This window comes from Lactuca sativa, chromosome 4 (genome assembly GCF_002870075.4).
Source record: "Lactuca sativa cultivar Salinas chromosome 4, Lsat_Salinas_v11, whole genome shotgun sequence".
NCBI lineage: Eukaryota > Viridiplantae > Streptophyta > Magnoliopsida > Asterales > Asteraceae > Lactuca > Lactuca sativa.
In genome coordinates this window covers 297,978,861-298,000,603 of record NC_056626.2, presented here as the reverse complement: position 1 = coordinate 298,000,603, position 21,743 = coordinate 297,978,861, and the positions used below count along the sequence as shown (strand labels likewise).

General features: G+C 38.4%; 2 protein-coding genes across 2 annotated transcripts; both read right to left on the bottom strand.

The window, feature by feature from the left end:
* Positions 1-7,829: 7,829 nt before the first annotated feature.
* LOC111882891 (uridylate kinase PUMPKIN, chloroplastic) lies at positions 7,830-10,995 on the bottom strand. Its single transcript, XM_023879265.3, has 7 exons — positions 10,597-10,995; positions 9,869-9,977; positions 9,723-9,776; positions 9,477-9,568; positions 8,637-8,863; positions 8,359-8,535; positions 7,830-8,237 (listed from the first exon to the last, which is right to left on the bottom strand). Exons 1-7 carry the CDS (start codon positions 10,788-10,790, stop codon positions 8,128-8,130), a joined length of 963 nt encoding a protein of 320 aa, XP_023735033.1. The 5' UTR covers positions 10,791-10,995; the 3' UTR covers positions 7,830-8,127.
* Positions 10,996-12,702: 1,707 nt separating this feature from the next.
* Positions 12,703-13,724, bottom strand: LOC111882890 (uncharacterized). The gene is made up of 2 exons (XM_023879264.1): positions 12,873-13,724; positions 12,703-12,756 (listed from the first exon to the last, which is right to left on the bottom strand). Exons 1-2 carry the CDS (start codon positions 13,722-13,724, stop codon positions 12,703-12,705), a joined length of 906 nt encoding a protein of 301 aa, XP_023735032.1.
* Between the last annotated feature and the right edge of the window lie 8,019 nt (positions 13,725-21,743).

The window sequence follows — 21,743 nt, the reverse complement described above, 5'->3', positions numbered from 1 at the left end:
TGGATAAATGTAATTAACATTTGATGATTAAATAAAAGAGTATTATTTATGAGTAATGTTACTGTCTTATGTTAATTGTTTAACTATTGTTTCATTTTTGCATGTTTTGACTTCCAGAATAATTGAGTTTATTAAGAATAATCGAATTGTTCAAATTATCCACAATCGTTCATATGTTGGAAGTAGGTATGAATGAATATTGTTATGAATTGGTGTGTAGATTCTCTAAATGGTATTAGACATAGCAAAAGGTTGCTGCAACGTTCATGAGTGCTTATGAACTAGTTTTGAGCATTGGAACAAACCCGCGCTTGCTGGAATCACCTTATGGAATGTTATAGAAAGGGTGATCGCAAGACGATAATATCATATGGTCTTAAAACCTAGATATATGGTTTGTTATTTGTTAATTGGTTATACATTGATAATGCGAAACCGCATCAGTAACTTGATGTTATAAAACTCATTGTTGTGTATGGTTGATTAATGAATAAGTAACTTCATATAAGTCAAAGTTTATCTGTTACTTTTATCCCAAGAGGGTAAAAGCGATATCTCGGCCGCTCGATGATTTGATTTGACTTATGTGTCGGGCCCGGTCAGAACTGAATTGATGTGTTCGATTAAGATCTATGTCAAATGAATCGGAGATCGAGAAACCAAATGCTAGACAAATTGTTCCATAGAATTGTCAGCATGATATCTGAACAGAGGATTGTACGATCCCTTATCTAAAGGACAAGATTGATTAGATCAGAGTTTGACAGCATCTTTGAGAGCTACGATTGAAAACCGGATTATACTTGTGCATATAGTTACTAGACTTATCCAAGTGGGAGACTGTTGGAATAGTGTCTAAGGCTACAACTATATTTGGCAAGTATTTGACCCAGTTGTGCATGGTCCTTTTGGGTTGCCTTCACCATAGCAACTTGACAGGATGATTTATAATGAGAGAATGAATATTATTAATATATTATAGGAATAATATTAGGAATAATAATATTATTATTTGATTAATATAAGTCATAAATTAATTAGGAATTAATTTGGTGACTTAAAGAGATTAATTAAATAAAGGGGTATAAACTGTCAATTGTTTGATAGTTGAACTGGCTATATATCCTTTATGGATAAGGGGTGGACGATTTATAGGGCTAAGGATAGCCATAAAATCGTCCAAGGCTTATCATGGAAAGGATTTGGATTGCTTAGGGCTTCAGTTATCCAATTAGGGTTTAAGGGTGAAACCCTCGGAGCCTTACAAGTATAAATAGACCCCTAGGGCTAAGGTAATTCGTGACTTATGATTTGAGTAGAAACCCAGGCCGATTTGATCCCCTCTCCTCTCTCCTAAATCATCTTCTTGCTAGTTGGTGTTTGTAAGCCATTAGAGGAGTGACAGTTGTGACTCTAAAGCCTCAAGGACAAGAAGATCAAGCAAGTGATTCAAGGTAAACTTCTAATCTCTGTTTTATATTGTTATTATACTCTATTAGCCATTAGAAGTCTTGGATTCAATGTATCCTCAATTAGAGAAACCTAGATCCAAGCATTAGGGTTGCATGTGCACATAGGAATGTTCATATGGCTAAAACCCATCATAAATTTGTTGTGATTTTTGAGACGTTACAGTGGGGGTGAGCTTCATTTTTGAATTTCCTATTCTTCAATTTTTTTGCCCACAGATAGTAGTCCAACCCGCACTTGTTTCCGGCAATCTCACCATTTTCACATACAACATATCAAAATCTAACACATACACACAATTGTGTTTGATTTTCTCACTTCTTTCGGATTTTAATATTGATTTCACAACTAGGTCTTGTTTGGACGCAGGTTAGTAGATCAGAGACATCGATTGATAGGGGAAGTGGTCGTCAAAGGTAGTTGGGCAGTGTAGATTAACGAGGTGTGGTGGAGATGGATCTCTAGGCACTGGTGGAGATAGATCTCAACTGTTCTTCGTCTTCATGGTTCACGGTGGGAGAAGAGGTGGAGGGTGGGAAGACATGGAACTTGTTGGTTTAAGAAGAAAAGAAAGAAAGGCGACCGGTATATATATATATATATATATATATATATATATATATATAGAGAGAGAGAGAGAGAGAGAGAGAGAGAGAGAGAAAGGTCATCTATTGTTTTTTATTTAATAAAATAAATAAATAAGTATTAAAATTAAAATAAAATCAAAGAAAAATAGAAAATAAATACCCCAATGGTATTAAATTCATTTCAGTTTACTAAGGGATCAAATCCACAACGAAACTAGCTTAAAATGACCACGAAGCCAAAAAAGAAATTGAGGTTTGGACTAAACCTCAGAAAAATATACATACCATAGGGACCATTTTTGCAATTTTTTCTAGTAAGAATGTATGATAATGACAATAGTTATGTGAGGTTGAAGTTGTTTTGCATTAACAAACAACATATTTTCTTAGTCATTCTCACATAATAATATTGTTCATCACCTCTATTTCCATAATTGTTCTATGCATCTTGGCTTTTGGAGTTAAGTTTTGATTTAGGATTTTTTTACATTTAAATTTTCACTTTTAATTAAATGTGATCAAGTTCACTTGCCAGAATAACATTTAAAATAGATGATACAATAGTGGTTGCTAGAAATAATAAATACTTTTAAAATAACATTTAACGTATAACGTATACACAATACTGATGTAGATATAGTGTGATAATATTCCCACCACACCTATTGAGAAATATTTGTTCCCTCAACAACTGTTGTATGCATCTTTGGCTTTTCTAGTTTAGTTTTGAATTATGGTTTTTCATTTAGATTTTTCTTTCTTTAACAAAAAAACACTTCCTAATCGACTCTTAAACCACATTATTTTTTTAAACTTACTTGAATCCTTAACCATTTGTAGTAAGAAACATTATATTTGACGAGTCTATGAACAATATAATATCACTTGGCTATAAGTACTTTTGGTTTCACACATACAAAAACAATTAATAATTAAATTAATATTTAGCAACTAACATTCATACCTCTTAATCCTATGCTTAAATTTATACAAGTCTAATCATATACCTAAATCTATTCATTTTTCTACCACATGATTTAGACCTGGTTAGAAACCACTTAATATTCTTGTCACATGTCTCAAATAAAAACCATATATTTGACGAGTCTATGAACAATATAATATCAATATATTTGACTCTGCAGTAAGTTAAGTCCTGGCTCGGGAAGTGCTTCGCTATGAAGGACCTCGGAGAGGCTTCCCATATTCTGAGAATAAGGATAGTGAGAGAGCGAAGTAAGAGACTAATAGGACTTAGTCAGAATACTTACTTAGATAAGGTACTAAAACGTTTTAGTATGGAAAACTCGAAGAAGGGAGAATTACCGATACAAAGTGATGCCAAGTTGAGTAAGACTCAAAGTCCGAGTACCGAAGCTGAAATAGCAGAAATGAGCCGAGTACCATACGCTTCCGCAGTTGGCTCAATCATGTATGTTATGACTTGTACTCGCCCTGATGTAGCCTTTGCTTTGAGCATGGTTAGCAGATATCAAGGGGACCCTGGAAGAGCCCATTGGATTGCGGTCAAGAATATCCTTAAGTACCTTCGGAGGACGAAGGAATGGTTCTTAGTCCTCGGAGGGAGTGATGACTTGAAGGTGCGAGGGTATAGTAACGCCAGTTTTCAGACCGACAGGGACAACTACAGTTCGCAGTCGGGCTGGGTCTTTACCCTGAACGGAGGAGCAATAACTTGGAAAAGTTCCCAGCAGGAAACCGTAGCTGATTCAACGTGTGAATCAGAGTACATTGCAGCGAGCGAAGCGTCAAAGGAGGCAATATGGTTAAAGAGCTTCATCGGTGATCTTGGAGTTGTACCCGCCATAAAAGAGCCCATGGAGATTTTCTGTGATAATGAAGGAGCGGTTGCCTTGACCAAGGAACCGAGGGATCATGGTAGATCTAGACATATCGACAGAAAATATCACTTTATTAGACATCGTGTAGAAGAAGGACAACTCGTGGTGAAGAGGATATCATCATAAGATAACCCAGCAGATCCGCTTACGAAGGGACTGAGTAGGGTTAAGCACTTGCAGCATGCTAGGAGTATTAGGTTGAAGGATGATATTAGTATAGATTAGATAGTAGTAGAAACGTGTAATAGATAAATGTAATTAACATTTGATGATTAAATAAAAGAGTATTATTTATGAGTAATGTTACTGTCTTATGTTAATTGTTTAACTATTGTTTCATTTTTGCATGTTTTGACTTCCAGAATAATTGAGTTTATTAAGAATAATCAAATTGTTCAAATTATCCACAATCGTTCATATGTTGGAAGTAGGTATGAATGAATATTGTTATGAATTGGTGTGTAGATTCTCTAAATGGTATTAGACATAGCAAAAGGTTGCTGCAACGTTCATGAGTGCTTATGAACTAGTTTTGAGCATTGGAACAAACCCGCGCTTGCTGGAATCACCTTATGGAATGTTATAGAAAGGGTGATCGCAAGACGATAATATCATATGGTCTTAAAACCTAGATATATGGTTTGTTATTTGTTAATTGGTTATACATTGATAATGCGAAACCGCATCAGTAACTTGATGTTATAAAACGCATTGTTGTGTATGGTTGATTAATGAATAAGTAAATGCATATAAGTCAAAGTTTATCTGTTACTTTTATCCCAAGAGGGTAAAAGCGATATCTCGGCCGCTCGATGATTTGATTTGACTTATGTGTCGGGCCCGGTCAGAACTGAATTGATGTGTTCGATTAAGATCTATGTCAAATGAATCGGAGATCGAGAAACCAAATGCTAGACAAATTGTTCCATAGAATTGTCAGCATGATATCTGAACAGAGGATTGTACGATCCCTTATCTAAAGGACAAGATTGATTAGATCAGAGTTTGACAGCATCTTTGAGAGCTACGATTGAAAACCGGATTATACTTGTGCATATAGTTACTAGACTAATCCAAGTGGGAGACTGTTGGAATAGTGTCTAAGGCTACAACTATATTTGGCAAGTATTTGACCCAGTTGTGCATGGTCCTTTTGGGTTGCCTTCACCATAGCAACTTGACAGGATGATTTATAATGAGAGAATGAATATTATTAATATATTATAGGAATAATATTAGGAATAATAATATTATTATTTGATTAATATAAGTCATAAATTAATTAGGAATTAATTTGGTGACTTAAAGAGATTAATTAAATAAAGGGGTATAAACTGTCAATTGTTTGATAGTTGAACTGGCTATATATCCTTTATGGATAAGGGGTGGACGATTTATAGGGCTAAGGATAGCCATAAAATCGTCCAAGGCTTATCATGGAAAGGATTTGGATTGCTTAGGGCTTAAGTTATCCAATTAGGGTTTAAGGGTGAAACCCTAGGAGCCTTACAAGTATAAATAGACCCCTAGGGCTAAGGTAATTCGTGACTTATGATTTGAGTAGAAACCCAGGCCGATTTGATCCCCTCTCCTCTCTCCTAAATCATCTTCTTGCTAGTTGGTGTTTGTAAGCCATTAGAGGAGTGACAGTTGTGACTCTAAAGCCTCAAGGACAAGAAGATCAAGCAAGTGATTCAAGGTAAACTTCTAATCTCTGTTTTATATTGTTATTATACTCTATTAGCCATTAGAAGTCTTGGATTCAATGTATCCTCAATTAGAGAAACCTAGATCCAAGCATTAGGGTTGCATGTGCACATAGGAATGTTCATATGGCTAAAACCCATCATAAATTTGTTGTGATTTTTGAGACGTTACAGTGGGGGTGAGCTTCATTTTTGAATTTCCTATTCTTTAATTTTTTTGCCCACAGATAGTAGTCCAACCCGCACTTGTTTCCGGCAATCTCACCATTTTCACATACAACATATCAAAATCTAACACATACACACAATTGTGTTTGATTTTCTCACTTCTTTCGGATTTTAATATTGATTTCACAACTAGGTCTTGTTTGGACGCAGGTTAGTAGATCAGAGACATCGATTGATAGGGGAAGTGGTCGTCAAAGGTAGTTGGGCAGTGTAGATTAACGAGGTGTGGTGGAGATGGATCTCTAGGCACTGGTGGAGATAGATCTCAACTGTTCTTCGTCTTCATGGTTCACGGTGGGAGAAGAGGTGGAGGGTGGGAAGACATGGAACTTGTTGGTTTAAGAAGAAAAGAAAGAAAGGCGACCGGTATATATATATATATATATATATATATATATATATATATATATATATAGAGAGAGAGAGAGAGAGAGAGAGAAAGGTCATCTATTGTTTTTTATTTAATAAAATAAATAAATAAGTATTAAAATTAAAATAAAATCAAAGAAAAATAGAAAATAAATACCCCAATGGTATTAAATTCATTTCAGTTTACTAAGGGATCAAATCCACAACGAAACTAGCTTAAAATGACCACGAAACCAAAAAAGAAATTGAGGTTTGGACTAAACCGCAGAAAAATATACATACCATAGGGACCATTTTTGCAATTTTTTCTAGTAAGAATGTATGATAATGACAATAGTTATGTGAGGTTGAAGTTGTTTTGCATTAACAAACAACATATTTTCTTAGTCATTCTCACATAATAATATTGTTCATCACCTCTATTTCCATAATTGTTCTATGCATCTTGGCTTTTGGAGTTAAGTTTTGATTTAGGATTTTTTTACATTTAAATTTTCACTTTTAATTAAATGTGATCAAGTTCACTTGCCAGAATAACATTTAAAATAGATGATACAATAGTGGTTGCTAGAAATAATAAATACCTTTAAAATAACAATTAACTAATAACGTATACACAAGATAATATTCCCACCACACCTATTGAGAAATATTTGTTCCCTCAAACAACTGTTGTATGCATCTTTGGCTTTTCTAGTTTAGTTTTGAATTATGGTTTTTCATTTAGATTTTTCTTTCTTTAACAAAAAAACACTTTAGTTTTGAATTATGGTTTTTCATTTAGATTTTTCTTTCTTTAACAAAAAAACACTTTCTAATCGACTCTTAAACCACATTATTTTTTTAAACTTACTTGAATCCTTAACCATTTATAGTAAGAAACATTATATTTGACGAGTCTATGAACAATATAATATCACTTGGCTATAAGTACTTTTGGTTTCACACATACAAAAACAATTAATAATTAAATTAATATTTAGCAACTAACATTCATACCTCTTAATCCTATGCTTAAATTTATACAAGTCTAATCATATACCTAAATCTATTCATTTTTCTACCACATGATTTAAACCTGGTTAGAAACCACTTAATATTCTTGTCACATGTCTCAAATAAAAACCATATATTTGACGAGTCTATGAACAATATAATATCAATACTAGGTGTGAGCCCCGTATATTACACGGGTTGATTTAAAAAAATATTAAACATTAAAGTATAAACAAAAAATATTTTTTAATGTAAAACTTTAAAATAAGTAAGAAAAAAACGTATTTATTGCAATTTAATATCAAATATATGATATTTAATACTTTACATATATAAGTATATGATTTTAATTATAACCATTGAAACAAACCAAAAATTGACAAGTGGATAATATTTATTTAAAAAATACTACAAAATGACAAGTGTCAAAACTCATATGAGATTGACATGTGGCAAAAAAAACTTTCACATTTATTAAGGAGTATATTTGACAAATTTACAAAAAGACCACTAACGTTTCATATGTAATCTTTCAGTATGGGCCCACGTTTTTTTTTTCTTTTTCTTATGTTGAAGGTCACCCATGAAACATTTAGTAAACTGTTATATAATTTCGTTATCACAAACTGACTAGACCAATTTATTACAATTACGTGCCCTTATACGAATGAGCAAAAGACAACGAGAACAACGTTACACAAAACAAAATATCAAACACCTGTAAGTTCCGATAACACAAGAAAAAAGAAACTATAAATAAATCTCGCTATAATACTAACAAAACCACTACATTAAGCTAACCTAAAACTCCATGACATGTAAAACAACGCAAAATTTCACCTTCTTATTTTAGATGATACAATTAGTATAAAGAACCCCGGAGTTTCACATATAACCAGAAAAGGTCCCTCAAGTCCTTGTGGCTGTTGAGACACACACACCACCAATCAGCGTGCCAACTCTTTCCCCCTTAATAGCTTTTGCAATGTTACCCGGTTTCCCAAGATTAAATACAACAACTACATCAGAACATATTTTCGTTTATTTAAACTATAATAGCAGTATGTGACATGAAATTTGTAAAACAATTACAAATGTTAGATTAAATATTTTATATTAAGTAGTTTATTTAGAACATACCCGGGATGTTGTTTTCTTGGCATAAAGTGATTGCAGTCATGTCCATAACCGAAAGATCCCTTGATGTTACTTCTTGATAAGTCAAAGAGTCAAGGAGTCGAGCTTCCGGATTATTCCTTGGATCTTCATCATACACACCATCCACATTTGTTGCTTTTAAAACCACCTCCGCATTAACTTAATTCAAAAAATAAATAAATAAGCAATGGCAAAATTGTAAATTTATGGAAAGTGGAGGGTATTTTGGTCAATTCAAGCTCAAGTGAAAGATTGGTTACTTTCAGCGCAACGAAGGGCTGCGGCGGTGTCTGTAGTGAAGAAGGGATTTCCGGTTCCAGCTGCAAAGATGACAACGCGGCCTTTTTCTAAATGTCTGATGGCTCGTCTACGGATATAAGGTTCAGCCACTTCAGACATACGAAATGCTGTTTGGACTCTTGTTGGGATTCCTATGCTTTCCATTGTTGCTTGTAGATATATAGCATTCATAACAGTTGCCAACATGCTAAAAAAATTTAATTTCAAATTAAGATTAATTAGCTCGTGTTTTCTATGGTTTTTCACTTTTTAATCTGGTAAGCTATATACGAGTGTTTTCTTTTTTACTTGATACAAAAAGAACGAGTTAGTGGAAAGAAATAAAATAGGGACTAAAAATGTTTGTATTTTGATACATTATATAATTGTTTAGTAGATACCAACATTTTTCCTTTAATCTTGTTTCTATCAAGAAGGAATGGTGGAAATTTCTTGAGACATTTAAAATGAAAATTGCAACGTTTGACTAGACAATGTTTCAGAAAAGTAATGAGCTATTTGCCAAATGACTAAAACGCCCTTTAGTAGTGACGAAAAAGTAGCACCTTGTGTAGACAATTAATATCGTCTTAACAAGAAGCAAAGATGTTTCAAATTACCAAATTACCCTTACTGCGAAAAACATGATTTTGCCTAAAAACATAGGTATAGTATGCAAAGTTGCAAACTCATGTTCACATGCCTTACATTCTTATCAAGAATCATAAGAAAAACATGTAATTCACCAAAAAAAAAGGTTGATTTTGTTTATAACATGAAAATAGATGAAGATTGATTGAAGGAAAGTAAATAAATTGTACCCAATGTAATCAGCAGATGAACGATCAAGGCCACTGCTTCCTGCCCATGAAGCTCCACGGAAGATATTCCCTCCACCAACAACTATGGCAACCTGAAACATTCATAAAAAATCATATATAGAATTTAAAGGCTAATGCAAAAATTATAACCCCTTCACATTACAAAAATATGAGCATAAATTGTGATGTTATGAAGAAGATATTGTAATTGAAAAAAGAAAAAAGAAAAAAGAAAAGGAAATCTACCTCAATGCCAAGTCGAGTAACATCTGCAACCTCTCTTGCAATAGACATTGTAACCTATAATTTAAAAAGTTGAGGATTATAATTTATATGCTAATAATATATCATATAATCGCATATTATTGACAAGAAAGAACAACTTTTCTTACCTTTGGGTCTATATTTTGTTCACCATCTCCAGAAAGTGCTTCTCCACTTACTTTAAGAAGCACCCTTTGCCACTTAACTGAACCTCTGGCTTTTCCATTTTCATTCAAACTAATCCCAAAAGAATTGAAAAAAGTTCATTAGGGATGTATAAGTGAGAAAACAAAAGAGGTAATCAACATAAATGGGACATCTAATTCTTTTAAGCTCAATTTTGTTGTCAATGACATGACATTACATGACAGGTTGTTCTGTATATGATGTCATTTAGGATAAGTGAATGTGAGATTAAAGGCAAAAATGAGGAAAGGGATTTGAAAGATCACTAACTATTCAAAGTGGAAATTAGTATTTAGAAGAATAAGAGAAGGGTTGATGACAGGTGATCACTAAGTGGGAATAATCTTTTAGACAAACTTTTATACACAATTTGCAAGAAATAGTAGCTCCTGTAATCCATTGTGTAATTAGCCTAAGATCTCATAGGTTTGTTAATTCAAATCTTATGCGTTGAAACCCACATATCGTTTGTTCATAATCAATCATACCCACCTTCAATTATCAAAACTTTACACGCCTAAATGAGAAAAAAATCAAATTATTATTCTCTGGGTGCTAGTTCGAAGATAAATCAGTTGTACTTTCAAATTAACACGATGTTCATACAGGTTTCACAGACATGTATACACTGAAAGACGAAATCGTTATAACAAGCAATGATTGGGGATACCTAAACGCCCTGGAATCTGAAGAGCGACCATTTTCAGAAGACGAACAATGGATGGCCATGGAGCTGTACTTGCTGTTAAACCCATAGCTTATATGATTATGTCGATGATTTGGTTTGAGAAACCCCAATAATGGTGAATACGAGATGGCTACGGAGGAGATTGCGCGGCCGGTGGATGAGGCAGACAAAGCCATGGGGGAAGATATTAAAATAGCAAGAACACAACAGGAATGTATTGATTCCTTATTCAAATTCCTGAGCGTCTTGTCTCTTAGATTTTACCCTAAATTCATTCGGGATTGTAGATAAGGCTGGGGTATATATATATACCTCGAGGGTTTGTTGTTTGTTGCTTAATTTCTTTTTTCATCCTCCCGTGCCGTTATGGTGCTTTCTCTTCCTAGATTCTCATATCAACTTTATCCTAGGGAGTAGCGATAGTATGGGACTATGGATCATGCGAATTCAATACTTTGACTTATGTTTTCTTGTAATATTATTAAAAAAAAGTATTATTTGTTAATGTAACCAAGTATTTTTAATTAAGAAAAATTGACTGATCTAATCAATATAGATAAAAAAACAAAATTATCTTAATTACTTTTTTTTGGTAAAGTGATTATCTTAATTACTTTTTTTCTTTGGTAAAGCTGATCATTTTGTTAGGAACAATCCTTGAGGAATATTCCTAAGTAGCATTTCGAAATAAATTTTTTATTTTTTAAGAACTTAAATTAAAAGTTAGTTACTTCTAGAGTTTTTATTTTTAGGGATAATGACTTGAAAGGGTAACGAACTTTCGACTTTTTTCACATTTAGTCACTAAACTTTTTTTCGTTATCTATTTGTCATTGAACTATTGAAAATGTTCACATTTTACCCTTATGACCGGCTGTTACCGGTCATAAGGGTAAAATATGAACAGTTTCAATAGTTAGTGGCAAATAGATAACGAAAAAAAGTTGAATGACTAAATATGAACAAAATCGAAAGTTCGTTTCCCTCTAAAAAGTTCAATGACTAAATGTGAACAAACTTCCTCTTGTATTATGTTTTAGCAAATTATTTATTTTTGTTAAATTGTAGCAACATTTGTTGATGAAGAAATCTATGAAATAAAAAAAAAAAAAAAAAAAAAAAAAAAAAAAAAAACAAAACCCTGAAAATATATTTAAAAAAACAAAAAACCGAAACCGAAATAAAAAACCAATGGTTTGACATTTTCCAAAATAAAAAATCAAAATTTTCAATCTAATTTTGGTTTTACAAAAAAATGAACTATTCTCACTGATGTGAATTATGACCATTGGTTTGGCATGCAGAATTTGTGACATCTCATGAAAACGTAGTTACAACCTCGTCTGAACTCGTAATTCAAAGTAAGGGGTTATAGTATCATCGCATGAATACGTAGTTACAACATCGTCTGAACTCGTAATTCATCACCTACAGGTTATGGGCCTGCTGGTGTTTCCACTGGGTTGTCTAGAATATAGTCCGTGGTCGTCATCTATATTCTGGTAGATGACTACATCGCCACATTGTCGGTTAAGGTTATGGTATCTCCTTTCATCATACATTACCTATTCATCATCATCTATTTACCTAATTATCATCAGTCGCAACCTTACTCGACGAGTTGAGGCGTCAACTCGTCGAGTCTCTCTTCTTAACTCAAAAGGAAAATACTTAAATTATGATACCTGGAAATCCGGATGTTACATTTTGTTTTTTTATTTCATAGATTTCTTCATTAACAAATGTTGCTACAATTAAACAAAAATAAATAATTTGCTAAAACATAATACAATAGAAGTTTGTTCACATTTAGTCATTGAACTTTTTAGAGGGAAACGAACTTTCGATTTTGTTCATATTTAGTCACTAAACTTTTTTTCGTTATCTATTTGCCACTAAACTATTGAAATTGTTTACATTTTACCCTTATGACCGATAACAGACGGTCATAAGGGTAAAATGTGAATAGTTTCAATAGTTCAATGGCAAATAGATAACGAAAAAAAGTTTAGTGACTAAATGTGAACAAAGTCGAAAGTTCGTTACTCTTTCAAGTCATTATCCCTTATTTTTATGTGTAACTACGGTTTATTGGTTATTGGTTGTTAACTTATAAATGTTTTTTGAAACAATAAATTTTATCTATTAGAAAGTGATCGAAACGTTTAATTTATTGCAAAAAATAATAATTACATAAATTTAAATTTGTTTTAAATAATAAAACAATGTGCAAATGGACCCCTATTTTTTCTTCGTACCTCGTACATTTTTTTGTGGACAGCTTTCGATATGGCATGACCAGAGGGGGTTTGACCGGGAAATTGCTGCTGGCGACGCTGGTTGTTGCGACCTCCACTGCGACGGGAATTGTTTCCCCAATAGGATATGCCTCCTCCTCCACAGGTCGACGACGAAGAAGGGTCAGCAACATGGAGCAAAGAAGGCGAAGAGGGGTGATTGTCGTGCGATGGGAGAGTGACACGGTGGCTGTTCAATCTCGATTCTTCAACCAAGAGGATAGATCGCATCTCAGAAAACGAGGGAAGAGGTTTGGAGAAGCGGAGGATGCTGGCAACACTTTCAAACTTGCTTGGAAGTCCATTTAATGCATGAAGTACAACACTACGATCCTTGACTTTTTCACCGAGGCCCTCAAGCGTATCAGTAATCTTCTTTACCTTTTCACAATAATCGTGAATGGTTAAGTCTCCCAAGGTTATATTTCTGAGTTCATCTTCGAGCTGCATAGACACTGACTCTTTATCATCATAAAAAAGGGATCGTAGGTTCAACCAGATTCTGCGGGCAGTGGCGTTGAGGGAGTAGGCAGAGGTAATAAGTTTTTGTGAGATAGAACCAAAGAGCCATAGTTTAACAAGATTGTTGAGTTCCTTCCACTCCTGGTCCGTAGGAGGTGTATTGGCGGGGTCGTGTGTGTCATCAATATGGTCAGCAACCCCATAAGCAATGCAGTATGCCTTGAAAAGGTCACTCCAGAGGTCGTAATTGCGGGTAGAGAGATCGAGGATGAGTGGGACATAAGTTTTGATGTTGGTGATGTTGTATGCCTTGTGAGTAGGTTTTGTAGAGGAGTTGTTGTCACCTGTCATGGAGAGGAAGAAGGAAGCAGCAGCAAACAGGGGAAGAAGAGGAAAAAGTCTGAGAGTTGAGAGAAGAGGAGATTGATTTAGGAGCAAGATCGGCTAGGGTTAGAGGTAAGGCCTGATACCATGATAATCTGTAAAATCCCTCACGTATCACTTCATTAAAGAGAGTATAAATACATAAGGCTACATGTGTAACACCAAAAATTTCAAACAATTTTTCATTTAAAAATAATCGTTTAATTCTTAGAAACACTTGTTTAAAATCTCATTCATAATCGAATTACAAAACATGACTCCATTTTCACTTGTATAGAAAACCAGGATCCTCAAAACATGACTCTTTCTCTGGTGTGTACAATCAAGTCGGTGCCGTCCCGTGGTCCTGAAAGAAACCTGAAACACATACATAAAACAAAACACTGTAAGCACGAAGCTTAGTGAGTTTCCCCAAAATACCACACACAACACATATTAGCCACACGAGGCTATAACTCTGTGGGTTCGTGGACCCTGCTCTGTGAACCCTCTGGTTCTAACTCTGTGAACCTTCCGGTTCTAACTCTAGGAACCCTCCGGTTCCAACTCTGAAAACATGCACAGCATAAATCACATAGAAATAATGCAGTACAACACATAACATACATAGCATACAAATACTCTATCACATAACTCTGGTTACCTACTCAAGGTAAAGTATAGTGAGAAGACTCACCTGGCAAGCAGAAAGCAGATATCCCCACACTTGAATCTCGAACTCGCCGCTGCCTAACACGTAAGGCATATACTCTCATGAATATAACTCTCGAGACTAGAATCAACCCTCTCATGGCACCCTCTTAAGGGTAAAAGACCATTTTACCCCTCTCTTGGCCCAAAGGCCACATCGCTGACCAAGCCCTAAAAGTCAACGATCAACTCTTGGTCAAAGTCAAAGTCCTCAGTCCAAGTCAACCCTCCTGGTTGACCCTGCTCGCCGAGTCAACCCGTCGACTCGTCGAGTCCCCATGCTCAGAACTTCCCCAATCCGCGACTCAACTCGCCGAGTTCCACAACTCTGAGTCCACTCGCACACAACTCATCGAGTCATCCCTTGACTCGCCGATTCTCAACTCGACCAGAAGATATTGGGACTCTTCGACAAGACTCGTCGAGTCCAACAGCAGACTCGCCGAGTCTAAGGCTATCTTCAACCTACTCGCCGAGTTGTTCATACAACTCGCCGAGTTCCAGGCCATCTTCATCCAACTTGCCGAGTTGTTCTTCCAACTCGTCGAGTTCCAGCTCATCATCAAGCAACTCGTCGAGTCCACCCATGTGACTCGCCGAGTACCACCGGTCTGAACTCATACAGAAGCATTTCAGGCCATGCAATTGATCCAAAACATAGATCTAGCCTCCTACAACTCATCCATCACGTAAAGTGGCAAACTTTACCTGAATCCAAAGAGATCTATGCATTTTCACTCTAGGGTTTGGGTTTGGGACAAAATAGCTCCATCAACCACTCACAAATAGGGACTTTCATGCATTCCAACCCTTCTCCATTCCAGATCTGAGGTAGCAACCTCAGATCTAACCTCTAAACTCCAATACATCCAAGGATATGGTCTCTAACACCCCCAAAACGATGCATCTAAGAAATAGCAGCTCAAAAACGAGATGTTACCTCAAAGGAACGCCCCAATCTGCAATGAAACTCAATTCCAAGCAAAGCCCCTTGCTCCAAGCCTCTTCTTCTCTAAGATCTCTTCAACAACCACCTCGCCAAGCTTTAATTTGCTCAACAATGGGGTTTCTCCACGAAATTAGGGTTTCTGGGACTCAAGGGGTGATAAAGAGGCTGAGAAGGAAACATAATGTTCTTTATATAGGGCTCAACCCCGAGAATTAGGGTTTTCTCCACTCAGCGCCTACTCGCCGAGTCCATCTTATTGACTCGCCGAGTCGGCTACTTAACACGCGACCAAATCGCGACTCTACTCGCCGATTCCATCCATGGACTCGCCGAGTCACTCTTTCCCAAATTACTATTTTAGCCCTTCAACACTACTCTTGATATTTCAGGATGTTACAATTCTCCCCCACTTAAATTAGGCTTCGTCCTTGAAGCCTGTGGCAACTCGACTCCAAAATACTCCCACGACGCGCCACCTGGCCCTAACTGGACCAGGTTCCTCAAAGCATAACCATCGAACTCGAACTCACTTCCTCTTTCCTTTCGGTGTCCTGACCACCGTCTCAAACCGGGCACCGGCTGTACCCTCTTATAATCACACTCAACAATCGAGAATTACCCGAGATGCATCACTGCTCCAAATCTCAACAATCGCCCGACCCCCCCTACGAGCTAGAAATAATCACGAACCACCGGATCCCCGATCTGAATCCCACTCTATCCATCCATGCTTAACAGAAAGACCCACTCTTCAATCTCAGAGCAACTCCCACGAGTCCTCTTCTTGCAATCACACACACATGCTGCACCAACCTTCGCACCCTCGGGTTAGGAAAACCCGTCACACTAACGACATCTCTAACATCCCCAGAAGGAACCACCACTACGCACACAACCCTTGATCAGAATCAAGCTGGGAGTCCCAGACTCCATTCCTGCATTCATCCTGATACTCTTGGCTCTACACCCGCGGAATCCCTTCCGCGTCCTCAGTAGACATCCCATCATGATGTCATTCCATACCACTGTCACAGACACAGTGTTCAACCACCATACTCCAAATCATCCACTCTCACTACTACTTTCACTTCCGTGAACCAACACTTCCCCCCGGGGGGGTTACATACCTTTCTCCTCCCTTACCCAGGGAAAACCACTTGCCAATCTTGCCACTACTCCATGTATCGCACATGCTCTGGATCTGCTCGCAAGGGCTCTCGGGTCCATGCGCTACCTTTTCCCAGCAAATGAGGGTCCGACACCTCCTCCCATACAACAGCTCAAAGGGTGGCATACCAATGCACTAATGATGGCTGTTGATATAGGATAACTCAACCAGGGATAAATACGTGCCGCAACTCCCTCCGAAATCTAATACACATGCCCGAAGCATGTCTTCGAGCGTCTGAATCGCTCGCTCACTCTGAAGTGTCCTCAGACATCATCATGATAAGCTCTAGCTTATTTCTCATATCCCTCTTCGGGACTGAGCACTAGGTCAACTTTTGACTCCATAGCTGAGCCTCCAAAGGTTACCCATATCATGATCCAAATAACCCACTAACTTCCTCCCCGTGACCATTATCCCGGCCCAGGGACGCGCAAGTCACAAAATTCTCTTTTCCTCATGCGAGAAAATACAATTCAACCGAGGATCGCCTCAACTCTGATCTCTGGTTTCTGCTGCGTATATCCCTTGCGCATCTCGCCGCATCTCCCGACAGAGGCGGTGACCCCAGTCTCGCCCCCGGTTCAACACCCAGGCTCCAGAACTCAATACTAGGGCTACTCAAGCCCAAAACTCTTCCACATCATACACTGATCGGAGATCATTCCATCATCACATTCTCTTGCCATCTAGTGAGTACTACGGCTCCCCGCAGTATCACAACACCCTCTTACTATTGAGTACTACGGCTCCCCGCAGTATCACAACACCCTCTGACTAGTGAGTACTATGGCTCCCCGCAGTATTATAACACCCTCTGACTAGTGAGTACTACGGCTCCCCGCAGTATCACAACACCCTCTGACTAGTGAGTACTACGGCTCCCCGCAGTATCACAACACCCTCTAACTAGTGAGTACTACGGCTTCCCGCGGTATCACAACACCCTCTGACTCTACTAGCTCATGCTCCGCAGACTATCACAGGCAGCTACCCATACTCGACTCGAATACACATTCCAGACTCTGGAAGCAATCGACATATCAAAATGCCCACCCTTGCGAAGATCCACTCTCTTAAATAATCTCCCTGGATGCCCATACTCGAAGGGCTCCCACTAGATCCGTAGATACCTGATACGCCACAAATCATTTCAACTCAAGATTCACGAGTAACTCCGAAATAAAGATATCATACCCGGATACCTCGGAATATCCCAACAGAACATCACAAGATCCTGCCACAACCACTAATTCCCTTACTCCCAACACCATACACACACAACAATACATTTCCTCTGAATCCCATAATAATTTCTGATATCACACGATGCGCAACTTCAGTGCATCCAAACACTCAATTGGAATACAAGGAAGGCGCTAACCCTTCAGAACACACTGATGATCCTCCGAAACCCTTTCCACTACTGCTCAAAACTCAAGCAAGAATACACATCCTAGCCTGGGAATTGGCTACTCGATAATCTGCTACCCATATTTCAACCCAGAAGTTCTCAACTGCCCATACCATCATTACGAGCCTTCCACTCGAGACGACTCTGACAACCATCAGATTCCTGATCATTGACCACCCGCCATGGAGACACCCATCCTTCTCTTAGACATATAACACATGCATTATCTCGCCCTGCACCTTTCCTTAATCACCAATGACCCTGATCTCATGAATTCAAGCCGCAGGTTCTGCATCCAACCCCTAACCGCTCTTGCACAAATCTCTGGTTCTCTTAATAAACCACCCATTTCTCCCCCACTTAGGGTTCGAACCATCACTATCTGACACATCAACAACCTCACGAACTATTTCCACTAGCAATAACGCACCTGCCCCTGGAAAGTGCTACGCAACACCCGATAATCCCCTTTAAAGAAATTAACCGATCTCATAACTCTGAACCTCAGATGAAATCCTCAAGAACTTCTCGTCACGACTGCCTCTAGTCGTTCCAAGTCTCGTACCAATCCAATACCAACAACTCAACTGTCCAATAACATTACTGACTCATAGACTGGATCACGAAATCATCATATTCCCCACTTCGACTCATCAACCAACGTTCCAACACATGGATCATCCCAAGAACAGGGACCCACTCCCATATTTAATACCCAACATGGATAGAAAAACCACTGCACTGATTAATTCGACTAGATTCCCCACTGATACCTCCACAATACGCCCTACTATACTCAAATAGGTATAACGTGGTCCTTGACTATCTCAGTCCCAGCTGACTATCTGCTCATGGTAAATCACTGTCTCGCAGCACACATGCTACCTGATACTCTGATGGAAAATCATCATCAATGACAACCTGCAGGGTTTTACCCCCAAACCCGAAACTTAAACATCAGGCTTCTCATGTTCCGCACACGAACATAAATAGCACCACTTAGGTCATAGAAGGTGACATCTCCTCTATCGACTGATTGCTCAACTCAGACCGAAATTCTCCCCTCCCTCTAACTCCTTACCAAAATACTCTGATAGGCTCTCGACCTCCCTCTCGAGGGACGCCTCTTCAAACTCAATCATGGTCTACAGGCCTAAAACCCATAGCGTCCAATCTCTACCTCATCAATCGTGGTCGGATAACCAGAGAATCACAAGCATCATTCACTACGAACCATGGTACTCATCCCATGACATCTCTTCTCAATATGCTCCGGTGTATGGTACCCGAACCATAGCATCACTCCTTCATCTGCTCCGATGTATGGTACTCGAACCATAACATCACTCCTCAATCTGCTCCAATGTATGGTACTCAAACCATAACATCACTCCTTAATACGCTCGTTAGAACCTTCAGAATACTCCCTGTATCAAGTATGGGTCCTCTGCTTTCAGTAGTACGGGCCCATACTACCTGCCACATCTACCCATACTTTCCACACGGACTATCCCGGAGCTCCTAAGTAGCTGCTCGACCTTCTCGTTCACCAATTCTGTCGCGCGCGCTCGCTCCCCAGCGAAATTCTCTATTCTGCCAGTGCACTCATCTGGCTAAGGTTACTCCCTAGGCTCTTCCTAGATTCCCACACTCCTCTGCCATCAGCTGCTGAAGAGCTCCTAATGATGCCAGCCATCTACCTCCTGAATATCGTCATATTCGCTTGGTAGCTGACTCCTATCATCGAGAGTTCCACAAAGCACGAAGCAAGCAGCATTCGAGCATCGAAGAATATATATGACTCACTCTGGGTGATAACTCCGCTTGCTCTGCTCATCCTCGGAAGTACCACCGAACTCTGCAACTCTTCCCCTCGCGGGCTCTAACTATTCTTTCTCCAAGTACCACAGTACTCATCTAGGTATCTCCCCTAGATTACTCCTCTACTCAAATCCCCTAAAGGATTCCAATCAAATATTCTCACTCATCACATACTCAAAAGCACATCGCATATCACAGTAATTCCTAGGCTAAGGCATCACAAATCAGGCCACTCTAGTCCTAAGATATGGAATACCTAGCCTGTCTCTAGCATGCAATAATATCTCATAAAGTGCATCATAAATATCTCATAACACAAAAGTAAGGGTATTTTGGGAAATCACCGTTCGGGCTCTGGCTGATTGTACACACTGCTCTTTCTCGTTTTCTCTTTGAACTCTTATTCGCTTTAGAAAATTATTTCTTTGAAAACTTTTCTTACTTCCTCAGTTTGAGTCCAGAATTACCCGAAGGCGCATCCGAATCCCTCAAACCAAGGCTCTGATACCAACTTGTAACACCGAAAATTTCAAACAATTTTTCATTTAAAAATAATCGTTTAATTCTTAGAAACACTTGTTTAAAATCTCATTCATAATCGAATTACAAAACATGACTCCATTTTCACTTGTATAGAAAACCAGGATCCTCAAAACATGACTCTTTCTCTGGTGTGTACAATCAAGCCGGTGCCGTCCCGTGGTCCTGAAAGAAACCTGAAACACATACATAAAACAAAACACTGTAAGCACGAAGCTTAGTGAGTTTCCCCAAAATACCACACACAACACATATTAGCCACACGAGGCTATAACTATGTGGGTCCGTGGACCCTGCTCTGTGAACCCTCTGGTTCTAACTCTGTGAACCTTCCGGTTCTAACTCTAGGAACCCTCCGGTTCCAACTCTGAAAACATGCACAGCATAAATCACATAGAAATAATACAGTACAACACATAACATACATAGCATACAAATACTCTATCACATAACTCTGGTTACCTACTCAAGGTAAAGTATAGTGAGAAGACTCACCTGGCAAGCAGAAAGCAGATATCCCCACACTTGAATCTCGAACTCGCCGCTGCCTAACACGTAAGGCATATACTCTCATGAATATAACTCTCGAGACTAGAATCAACCCTCTCATGGCACCCTCTTAAGGGTAAAAGACCATTTCACCCCTCTCTTGGCCCAAAGGCCACATCGCTGACCAAGCCCTAAAAGTCAACAATCAACTCTTGGTCAAAGTCAAAGTCCTCAGTCCAAGTCAACCCTCCTGGTTGACCCTGCTCGCCGAGTCAACCCGTCGAGTCCCCATGCTCAGAACTTCCCCAATCCGCGACTCAACTCGCCGAGTCACCCCGAGACTCGCCGAGTTCCACAACTCTGAGTCCACTCGCACACAACTCACCGAGTCATCCCTTGACTCGCCGATTCTCAACTCGACCAGAAGATATTGGGACTCTTCGACAAGACTCGCCGAGTCTAAGGCTATCTTCAACCTACTCGCCGAGTTGTTCATACAACTCGCCGAGTTCCAGGCCATCTTCATCCAACTCGCCGAGTTGTTCTTCCAACTCGTCGAGTTCCAGCTCATCATCAAGCAACTCGTCGAGTCCACCCATGTGACTCGCCGAGTACCACCGGTCTGAACTCATACAGAAGCATTTCAGGCCATGCAATTGATCCAAAACATAGATCTAGCCTCCTACAACTCATCCATCACGTAAAGTGGCAAACTTTACGTGAATCCAAAGAGATCTATGCATTTTCACTCTAGGGTTTGGGTTTGGGACAATATAGCTCCATCAACCACTCACAAACAGGAACTTTCATGCATTCCAACCCTTCTCCATTCCAGATCTGAGGTAGCAACCTCAGATCTAACCTCTAAACTCCAATACATCCAAGGATATGGTCTCTAACACCCCCAAAACGATG

What these genes read in the sequence shown, in the direction of transcription:
- LOC111882891 (XM_023879265.3), bottom strand. Translation starts at nt 10,790, where the DNA reads ATGGCTTTGTCTGCCTCATCCACCGGCCGCGCAATCTCCTCCGTAGCC. An exon ending in TCAGATTCCAGGGCGTTTAG is followed by an intron (nt 9,978 to 10,596) that starts GTATCCCCAATC and finishes TTTTGGGATTAG; the next exon opens with TTTGAATGAAAATGGAAAAG. An exon ending in CCAAGAAAACAACATCCCGG is followed by an intron (nt 8,238 to 8,358) that starts GTATGTTCTAAA and finishes GTTCTGATGTAG; the next exon opens with TTGTTGTATTTAATCTTGGG.
- LOC111882890 (XM_023879264.1), bottom strand. Translation starts at nt 13,724, where the DNA reads ATGACAGGTGACAACAACTCCTCTACAAAACCTACTCACAAGGCATAC. An exon ending in TCCACAAAAAAATGTACGAG is followed by an intron (nt 12,757 to 12,872) that starts GTACGAAGAAAA and finishes ACTTTCTAATAG; the next exon opens with ATAAAATTTATTGTTTCAAA.